This window comes from Myiozetetes cayanensis, unplaced genomic scaffold (assembly GCF_022539395.1).
Source record: "Myiozetetes cayanensis isolate MyiCay16 unplaced genomic scaffold, myiCay2020 scf9, whole genome shotgun sequence".
Classification (NCBI taxonomy): Eukaryota; Metazoa; Chordata; class Aves; order Passeriformes; family Tyrannidae; genus Myiozetetes; species Myiozetetes cayanensis.
Genome location: NW_026088185.1, coordinates 18,050,375 through 18,061,131, shown reverse-complemented (window position 1 = coordinate 18,061,131; position 10,757 = coordinate 18,050,375). Strand labels below are relative to the sequence as shown.

The following is a 10,757-nucleotide window of genomic DNA, read 5'->3' as shown; positions in this document are numbered from 1 at the left end:
CTTTTTGTCTGAATTGGTGCATTAAAAGATGGGACTGATTCATAAATAAATACTGTACGAGCACTCGTCAGCTGCCCTGACCTCTAATCTGTGTCCCTGCAGTAGTTTTAAAGTTTCTGGGAGCTGCTGCTTTTGTTTTACTACACACATCATGGAATTCTCTTCTACCCTCAAGCTCCACTTCCTGCCAAAGCCATTGGCCAAAAGGAAATAGGCTATTGTTGTCAAATTTTTCTTTTTCCAAAGGATAAGGAACTAGATTTTTACTTCATCAAGGCTGGTTGCAGTGAAGTGGGAGCCTCTTTGTTTTTGGGGTGGTTTTGGGGTTTTTAATGAACATTCTGAGTTGTAATAATTAGATTCTAAACCAGTATTGATGCGTTTAACTTAGGATTCTACATTTGTTTCTGCTGTTCTTAAATCTGCTACAAGTTTATTGTTTTGCCAGAAGAGCTGGTTTTATATGCTTAGAAATAGGAAATAGGCATATATTATATTCAGTGAGCAAGGCTGGAAACCCACCCATCTCCTCTCTGGCTGCAGGGGCAGTATAACTGCTTTTCCTCTAGGACTGTAGAAATCTACACTCCCCTATTTCCTCTGACATTTTTGCACTTAAATATTATACCAGGGAAACTTTCATCAGACACTAAAGCCAGAAATAGGTCAAGCTTTTGCTTTTTCCTCTCCTTTCACTTCCACTTCCACTCAGCTTCCACTCCAATCCGTTTTGCATATAAAAATAACATAACTTTCTTTTTACCCCCACAGAATAACCTAATCTTTCAATGGTACAACAAGCTAAAAATAAAGAGAATGCCTTCTTTTTTTTTTAACAAGTTTTCTATTCTGGAAAAAAAGCATTCTGAGTAATAAGCCCTGTAAAAGATCTTGAGTCTGCTACTAACTGGCAAATCTCTCACTGTGTTTTAAATGTGCTACCATAGAGGTAAGATCTGTTACACATTTAGTATGACCACGTATTTCCAGAGAATTCCTTGTAACAAAGCAGTGCTGCAAAATAAAATATTGCCTGTGCTCATCTAGTTACTGTATCCTCTTACAATCCAGCACATTGCATTTTCATTCCTTTGCTGTAATGAGCACTGAGCGCATTCCTGCGAAGGCTGTGTCCTGTCCTGCACACTCAGTAAAGGGGTGCACCTGATCTTTCATCTGTGCAAGTTGTCCTGTTGGACAACTTTCTCTAAACTCAAAGAAGTGAACTGACGTAAGTGTTTTTAAACATTTTATTGTCACGATTGTTAACAAAACGCCTTCAAAACATCTGTACATTTCAAACTATTTTGAACTGCAATACCCATTATATAAATGTACGTGTATAGATGCCCTGATGTCTCTGTACAAAGATGTACAATATGTACAGTAACATTAAATGCAAGCTGTGCAAGGCAAAGTCTAGGCTACAGCTTCATGCCACCGGTTAAAACAAGGCATAGAACCACAGCTTCAATCAGTTCCTTGTGTGTAAATAAATAAATGCAGGGATGTATGAATATTAGAAAGGAGCAATGGGATTTGCAAGCTCAGTTCAGCTAGAACACATGCAGCTGACTGGGAAAATACAGTAGTACTCTGGGGAACGCTTTCCACCGCATCACTTCGTTAGGTTGAAACATCTTTTCAGGATTCAGCTGCTACTTTTTGCTTGAACTGAGGTGATGCCAGGAGCTCGAAACTTTGGAAGATATAACCCAAATTTATTTTCTATACCAGCAAATGTAGCTGTAGCAAGTCTATATCCACCTATATGTGCAGGGTTTACAGGAGGAAGATCTGAAATTCGAGTTTTTGGGGCAGCTTCTGATCCAGCAGGTTTGCTGTTTGAACAAAGAAAAAGAGAAAAAGCCTTTTTGTTACGAAATCTAGACTAAGAAATGACTGTAAATAAAGTTATTCAGTCCTATATACTTTAGTCTTTTGTCTGAGTATGGAAGACTGTTAAAGCTGACCTTAATTACCTCTGATGGTGAAGTCGAGGTCAGACCACTACCTAATTTTAAATCAAACCCAAAACTGAAGTTACAGTTTTACTGATAAAAACTTCCAGTGACACGAGGAAAATGGACAAAACTATCTTGCTACAATGGAAATACAAATTAGTGTATTGAAATAAATAGGAAATAACTCTTTATTTCCTCATCTGTTTAGAAGGAGCATGCAAGCTTCCCTCAATTATATAGAAGGAGGGGGGGATTTTTTACATGCTGCAATTTTAAGTACAGGTGCTCAAAGTCAACGAGTTTTAATGGGTCCCATGCATGAAAAAAAATTGGTTTTTAAACTTGGCATTTTTTTTGTGCAAGCTAAATAGCAAATACTTGACTTACAGGCCTCCAAAATCAACATAAAACCATCTCTGCAGAAGTTCATAAGTGACCAAAGTAACACCAAACTGGGGTGAAGATCTGAACACACGAGCTGTTAAATATTACAAATCATAGTGTTAAACAAATGACATAATTTCTCAGGAGAGAAGCTAAACATTTTTAACAAGGTGTTGTTTTTTCACAATCAGATCTTGTAAATACTGCTCTGATTTGAGTCCTTAACAAAGCAAGTGCTAATGTGTAGGTTTGGGGTCAGCCTTACTATGGAGAGTGCATTTCTCACCTCCGGCTCCCTTCCACAAAGCTGCAGGGCCTTCTTCCCTCAGAATCTTCCTAAAGCAGTCGATAACTCCACTGTACGTTGTCTGACCAGCGCGAGCTGCCACTTGCAGTCTTGTCTTGATGACATCAGCAGGGGTCACCAAAGAAGCAGCAGGCACACCTTTTAGGAGAAAACCACATTTAATTTGCACAAAGGATCTTGTAAAAGATGAAACACTTCTAACTGAAAAATACAACTGCAAACTTTCAGATTTTTACAAGGGTTGGTCATTACCAAAAATGCAGGTTCTTACGCTTGATGCTCAGATAAACTGTTGTGCTTGGTAGAGTTGTTTTGTGTTTCTTTTAAAGGCTATAACTGATAGGAAAGGGAATAAACTATCAACAGCAAATCTCTCAACATCTTCTAGTGGTCTGGCATTACGAGTAGTTTAAAACAAGATAAAAGAGGCTACATATGTAATATAAAAAAATCGGTTATGCAGCCTTACTGTATGTGTTAATACTCTGCAACATATTTTGCAAGTTACACAGATGATTGATTTGGGGATTGAATGCTACACATCCATTTGTTAAAGGTGCTAATGAGAGAATTACTACTAAAAACACCTATTCTACAGAAATGTCTGTACTGCTGTTTGGACTGTTCTGTAGGACAACAGATGCTGCTTACTTCAGTAGGCAAGCCATAAAAAGACTGAGGACAATGAAGGTGTTTTACAAGTCTGTTTAGTAATATATTAGCCAACAGTGATTGATGGAAGAACAAATCTCCACTTCCAAGACACCACTCTTGGCTTTCTAGTCAAAGGAAAGGAGAAGGTTTTCAGAAATGTACTTCACAGTCTGTAACTGCGTTATCTGAGGGATTTCTGAATGCTTGTGAATACTGTAAAAATTTCACCCCCTTAAAAGAGAGGAACCATCTGACTTAGAATTCTGAAATTAATTTAGACTTCTGTTGAACTTTTACAGTTGGTTAATATTGAATTAAAAAGTCACTGACTTGCATAGGTGATGATAAACTCTAAAGTGTCACTGCCCAAGTCAGGAGGTTTTCATCCAGTGGGCTTGTTCTTGGCAGTGCAGAACCTGGTGATGTCTCTCTGCATGTTTAAATATCCACCAGTCCCTACAGCTTGTATTTTTATACCCCTTGCCATTCAGTAAAAACTTATTACATCTGCATATTGTCTTAATACTAAATTTGTTTGAGAAGCCTTAAAATACTTTAAATTTGAGAGTATGATACTTCAGCTTCTTTACAAACTAATTCCATATTTTCAGCAATTACATTTGAACAAAGTTTCTTTTAGTTATTCTAGAATCCAAAACTAGGTAAGTCATTTTCTTCCGAGCTCTTATGATCTCTCATTTTATGTTCATCAAAGATTCAAATTAGCCTTCAACTCTGAGAGCTCAGTAACAAGTAAAACCCCATTGAGACAGACAGATCAAATTTGACTACAAGTTGCTGAGCTGCATTACGCTGTTTATCCACATTATGCAAATGTAATTAGCTCTCATCAAAATTACATCGCCTCCCACTAAGGATAACAGTGATCAAATTTAGATTAAATCACATACAATGGTACAGTAGCCTTCTTTATATGGGGCTACTGAATGAATATTAAATGTTTCTCACTAAAGAATAAAAAAATTACTTTTAGAAAACATTCTGCAAAATTACCTGCAATGGCTCCAGCTGCAAGGAGATTAAGCCCTCCCACATGGCCACTTTCATCAGCAAACATCAGTTTACTATGAGCATAAACCGGAAAGTAGATTGCAGAAAAGGGAATGTCTCTGAGGAAACACGCTTTGGCACCCTGACACAGAGAAAAGAAACATAATGCAAGTAAGTTCTGTAGATAAGGCTAAAATTCATATCCAGCAAGCAGCCCGAACCCAGAAAGTACAAACTCTTTTTATCTGCCACATAAATAACACAGAAAATAAAATGTCTCAGGAAACAGAAGATACAGGGAATTTAAAAATAAGAATAAAGTACATCTAAAGTAATTGGGTGGAATGAAGAAGATTCAAGGTTCATGTCCAATTTTGGTAAGCCATACGTGACATCAATCCTGACATCAGTACCCAGGATAAATACTTTTTACACATTATGTGTCCAAAGGCAATGAAGTGACAAAGATCAGTCCCTTACGTCTTGCTGACAACAACCCACAGCCAGGGGAGCAGCAAGACAAGTCCCTGCAGCCCATTCTTTCCATCAGACACAAAAGCACTACTAAAATACCAGCGAGGACTGTAAGACCTCACACTGGTCATCATCTGATTGACCAAAGAAGCTGCACTGGAAAGGTAACAAAAAGAAAAAACGCTGTGAAATGGGCACAGTTTAGTAAGGAAATGCAGTGGTCATGAATCTCATCTACTGAATTCAAAACAAAACCCTTCAGCTCTGAAAGTAAATGTGCACATTTTTATAGTATTATTGCAGGTCTATGGACAAATCACAAAAAGCAATGTTTTGTAAGTGCACAGCTAATATTACTGCTGAATTTACGTATTACCCCTTGCACTGGCAGAAGATACAGGAAGAAACACTCTTCCTTGTTTAAGAAAACTAATAGCTTCTGCTCCATTACATCTGATCTGTAATGATGGCAGTAAGTACACCTGCAGGGAAGGAATCTGTTGACTGGCATTCTGCTGAAGTATCGTTACAGTCTGGGCTTTTTTCAGTGGAATTTATTGACAAATCCCACCACTTAACTTCTTAAAAATCTGAATCCTACTAAACTCCACTACTGTTTCACTGCCATCAAATTATTAAGACAAAGAGAATATCCTGCTGCAAAGATAACAATAGAGATAACAGAGATTCAAAATAAATGTAAGAAAAACACATGGGAAAAGCTAAAGAAACTTTTCAAAAAACCCCACCAAAGGAAATGATCAGTGCCAGGAGCCAGCAGGTCTGCAATACAGGACTCCCTGGAGCTTGGCATAAAAGCCCAAAGGATAGAATGGGGGAGTATTTTTTTGTATCCTACTGCCATTAATATAGAAGTGAGTTTCTTCAGTTTTCCACTGTGGGGCTGCCCTGCAGGAAGAGATTGGTTTTAAATTCAAAAGACGTCTTTGTTTTTAACAGTTTTTGTTTCAACAATGCAAAAGTTTAGCATAAAATGATGGAGCCACTCCAAGCAGAAGCACGTACCTTATAAAGACCAAGAAAGCCCAGATCTTTTATAACAGAGAGGGCACTGACTCTGGGTCCTGTAGTAATTTCTCCTGCTACCTGCAACCGAATCTTTACAATTTCCAGAGGATTAGTGAAGATGACCTGGGAAGCTCCTGCCTGCAAACCCAAAGAAAAAGAAAGTAAATTGCGTTACAAGAGCATGTGATGACGTACTGACTGTTGCAAGGTGCTGAGGGCCTTCACTTCTCACTGCATTGGCTGATATTCTCATGAAAAATATATGAGAGATATTTAATAAAGCACCTGTGTGGAAGTTAAAAGCCCCAGGTCAGAAATCGTGTGTTTGTACAAAATAAATTTTTACATTTATATGTCTGTAGTTCACAGAGGTGGATTAATTCAGTTTCTCTCTTCTCCTTGACATCATTTTCTAGAAGTCGTGGCTCTGTTTAAAAATCTATCAGATATTACAGGAAATACTAAACTAAAATAATCATTAGACTTGTGCTACTAGAGCATCAAACACACATAAAGGAGACCTTATGTTTATTCAATAATAATCCATCACCAATGTGTAGACATGTTATTTGCATTTAAAAGTGATACTGTTTAAAAGGTAAATTTGCATGTAATGGTGTAATTTTAAATTATTAGAAAAGGTGTTTGGAGTTTTGTTTAGCAGTCTTTAATTGTCCTAAGTGGAAACAAAATATAAAATTTAAATAGGAAGAATAACATTGCAGAATAGATAGAAAGAGAAGCCATATCTTTGAGCTGAGCATGACAGATTTTACTTGCAGGAAATACTCGTTAGCATCACTGAAGGTCTTGCAAACTTCCTGGTAATAGTGTTGAAAAGCTGCTTCTGATTCTGCACTTTAACCAAAGACTTTCAAAGAACTGCGTTTCAAGTTTGAGAGGGATTCGATCTGACAGTTCAGTTTCAGAGACATGTAAACCTATTTAAAATGACATGTTTAGATTTCTCCCTGGTTTGCTGTAGGTACTACCATTCACTTCTGAAGAAGTGTGTGGTTCATCACAAAACAGCTACATGTCACTAAGCTTCCCCCCCCCTTCTCCCTAAGCCACTTCCTTAAAATTTCTGGCATATAACCACTTGAACACAGCCTACTTTGAAAAGCATTTCTTCCACAATATAAAAGCTAATCTTAATTCTGATCTATCCCTCCAATCCATCAGATTTCAATAAAGTAAATAAATGCACACCATCTACAATTAAAACTTTTTACCACTTCCAAATTGCCCAGGAGATAAACCATTCTTGCAGTGGGGGGATGTGTGTGCATGCAGGGGTGTGGTGAAGTAAAATCAATGGTTTGATTCTCCAGGCCAGCATGCCCAGTGCTCTCTGCTAACTGATTGAGAACTGATGAACACTAATCCTTCCTGCCTTAGCACCATCTTCCTCTCTCCAGCAGCAGGCAGAATAAACTTGAGATTAGCCCTGATGCACAGTTTAAAAGTTGGTAACCTGAATTTTTCTAGACTGAAGAGCATTGCAAACCTCATCAGCTCTTGCTAGGAATGACCAAGTCCTTCAGAACTATCAACAGGATGGGGGCAGGAAGCATCAACATCTCCTCTGGCCACGTGTCCAGTACATCCCTGAGCTGTTCCTGAGCCCACTGAGCCCCATTTATTACTCCACTCAATACTGGCACCATTACAGCCTTACTGAGGCACCTTGACTTAAACAGTGGGAGATCAACCCCTGCTTTTATTAATCATCTCCACTGTAGCAGTAACTGCCTTTGACACTTTCCACTCAAATTATCGGTATATATTGTTGATTTTAATTTTATTCCTTCACTTCACCTCTCAGAAAGAAAATCAAAGCCTGTGTTTTTGTGGATATTTACTGCAGCCATCAGGAAGATCACTAGAACTCCCAGACCAGCCAAAACGATTCCCATCTTCTCTGTTCCTTGGACTTACTGCACGGTGTTAACTCAGTTATGTGACAGCACTCATGTCCAAAGGCATTCTGCAGCCTATCTTTGCTTCTCATCTCACCTTTTCCTTCCCAGCTCACACACACTCACACGTGCAAGACGAGAGGGCTGTCTTGCTAAACAAAGTTCCAATCTAAGTACAATTTATAAAATTTGCATCTGGCAAGTTCTGTTAAAAAACCTTTTTTGTTTGTTTGTTTGTATTGCATTAAGCAGAAAACCAATTTCAAATGTCTAGCATTTCCCTACATCATTTTAAAAAATAATTTTGGTAGATAAAACGTTAAGCAGCGTGTTCTGACTATACAATACAATGGGCCACACAAAAAAAATTCAAATCACTTTAAATTGCAACACTAGGCTAGAAATTCACTCTTTCTAGACAATTACCAGCACCTGCCTATTAAATATGCATTGTTTGTTTATATATATATGTGTGAAATTCCATTTTTCATTTTTAATGTTAAAAATTAGAACATCCTGCAGAGCAGCCAAAATAACTTTTCCTATTTGCCTAACACCCACAATAGAAACACAAATAGGCCAATTTGTAAACGTTTCTATTTTCTATCCTGAATTCAATCTTCCAGCAATTAACATTTTCCTCTCCTAGGTGCACAGCTGCCTACCTTTCTGTCAAAATCAGCAACAGCCCTCTTCCGATACAGAAAGGAAAAGAGAAGACTCTTACCACATTTTAATAATTTAGCAGCAACACTAATTATATATACAACGTTACAAATTCTATATAATACAGAATTATGTATTTCAACAATAGTAAAATATTATTTGATTATTGGGTTATTGAGCAAAACAAAATATAAGGAAACCCCTATGCTTATATTAGCAGTAGAAAATCAATTGAAAAGCTCTTTAATTACATCAACACTTTGAACATTGAGTATTTACAGTGTTGACAAACTTCTCAACAGGCAGCTTTCTCAAAAGGAGCTGTAACTGTCTAGATACCCAGTTAAATGCATGTGCTTCTAACCGAGTCTTGACTTATCATATCGCTGTACTTGGAGCTCAGCACACCTTTGTGCACAGCAGTGATTTGATTCCCATGACGAGGAGCGCTGCGTTCAGGGGAGTTGCACGAATGAGTTGGGTCCTTCAACATCACAAGTACAGATAAGAGAAGCACTGACTTTAATGCAGAACATACAACACAAGAAAACTCACTTTTTCACTGTGTATTTTTTAAAGAATGTATGCAAGGGTTGCTTTTTGTTAGTTTGTGATTTCTTTTTGAGTAAAAGGTGGACTGCATATCTGACAAAGAACGTGTGAGGCGGAGGAGATGCTGCCTTGGGGAGCAGAATAGGATGCAGAGGAGAGTGACACAAAGCATCTCCAAATAAAAATGAACTGGAAGCATGCAGGGTTGCAACACAAATCTCCATGCTCCTGTACAAATCACTGGCAATCAGTGTCACTCTTTTTCAAAGTATCTTACTTCAGCTGTCAGCTGTGTATGTTAAATACATGTGCACGTGTACATTCCCACAGAGGTATACATTGCACTCCTTGAATTTCTTTTGGAGATGGTGCACTAAATCTAGATTCCCCCCCTCACAAAAATCTCCCTTCACACATAAATTGCAACAGACACTTTAAAAAAGGTTGACAAATTTGTTTCAGAATGGAGGTTATTCATACACATCAAAAATACCAGTAATAAAAGCTTCTACTTAACCTTAATGTCATGTAAAATAACTCTACAAGGAGCAAATGAAGGAACTGAATCTGACAGCAAAGGTTATGAAAGAAGAGATGTAGTTTGAGATCCCACAGCAAACGCCCCATGACATGCCAAAGGCTGAAGGAAATACACAAATGACCCTGCAACATGAGACCTCTTGCCCTTTCCAATTCCACCCCAGAGGCATATGCTACAAAGGGGGAGAGGCCTATTTCAAGCCCTTCCTTCCTTCCTTCCTTTTTGAAACCACCACATCCTGGACCACAGCTATGTCCCATACAAGCAGCTGAAATAAGATGTTACTTACACCAGACTTGTTTAAACACAACAAAAAAACCTTTGCACTTCTTTCTCAAGGCAAAGCTGTCATTGTTCATGAACATACAGAAAGTTTACTGTCTCTTTTATTAAAAACAACCATTTTCTCCCGGATTTTAAATGTCCACAACAGAGATCAAGATAAAGTAGTAAAGTTTAATTCTGCTTCTAACTTGATCTGTTTAAAGTATAATAAAAGAAGCAAAATATCTTCAGGATTCTGAAGGAAAAACAGCCTGACAGCTATAATTCTATATTTTTGTTTTCATTGAACAAAACCATTAGCATTTTAAATTATTTTTTCAAAAATAAATATTTGACACATTCCTATTTGCTTGATAAAGCCATATGCATGCTTGTTTGTATGTATGTATATATTAATAAATATGTATGAAAATTATTTTTCCAAGTATACCAAAATATTTATACTAAATTACAGATTTAATGTTTACAGAACTTTTCAAATCAGTGGTGAATTTGGACCTCTCTGCGTATGTATGTGCAAACACACACACATCCCAACCCCTAATTATCAACAGATGCATTGCCTACACCTCAGTGAGAGTTCCTAGACCCTTTCTGCCTGGCACTCCACATCCTCTTCCTCCCTGCAGCATAAAGCAGAAACATCTTCCTGATGCAACACGGTTCATCCACTTGAAATGCTAAGCAGCATGCACACTGCAATGGTGGGAGGAATCAATCCATTTCTTCCTGTGTAACTCATAGGAATTACAGCCTAAAATCAGAGTACCTCTGTCTCCTGTAACAGGAATTATGAATCATTTACTCAGCACTGGATGTCTGCTGCCCGACAGCCCCTTGCCCTCACCACGTACTCCCATGTGTCGTGTGTGAGCTCCTTTGGGAAGCACTGCCCATATCAGGTGTGCACTCTCTGCTTCCCAGGCCTCTGTCAGCACAGAGGGAAGCATTGCCAAAGCCTCGCTCAG

At 38.1% G+C, this 10,757-nt stretch overlaps 1 protein-coding gene across 2 annotated transcripts in view; it reads right to left on the bottom strand.

Annotated features, from left to right (window-relative positions):
* Window positions 1-1,235: 1,235 nt before the first annotated feature.
* The window catches only part of SLC25A12 (solute carrier family 25 member 12), a 47,854-nt gene continuing 38,332 nt past the window's right edge, over window positions 1,236-10,757 (bottom strand). For both annotated transcript variants that reach the window (XM_050340188.1, XM_050340189.1), the window contains 5 exons: window positions 5,821-5,961; window positions 4,324-4,462; window positions 2,635-2,793; window positions 2,352-2,442; window positions 1,236-1,841 (listed from right to left, as the gene is read on the bottom strand). In XM_050340188.1, coding sequence (XP_050196145.1) covers window positions 1,652-1,841; window positions 2,352-2,442; window positions 2,635-2,793; window positions 4,324-4,462; window positions 5,821-5,961 — 720 coding nt within the window. In that variant the 3' untranslated portion in view covers window positions 1,236-1,651. The remainder of the gene's footprint in view (window positions 1,842-2,351; window positions 2,443-2,634; window positions 2,794-4,323; window positions 4,463-5,820; window positions 5,962-10,757) is intronic.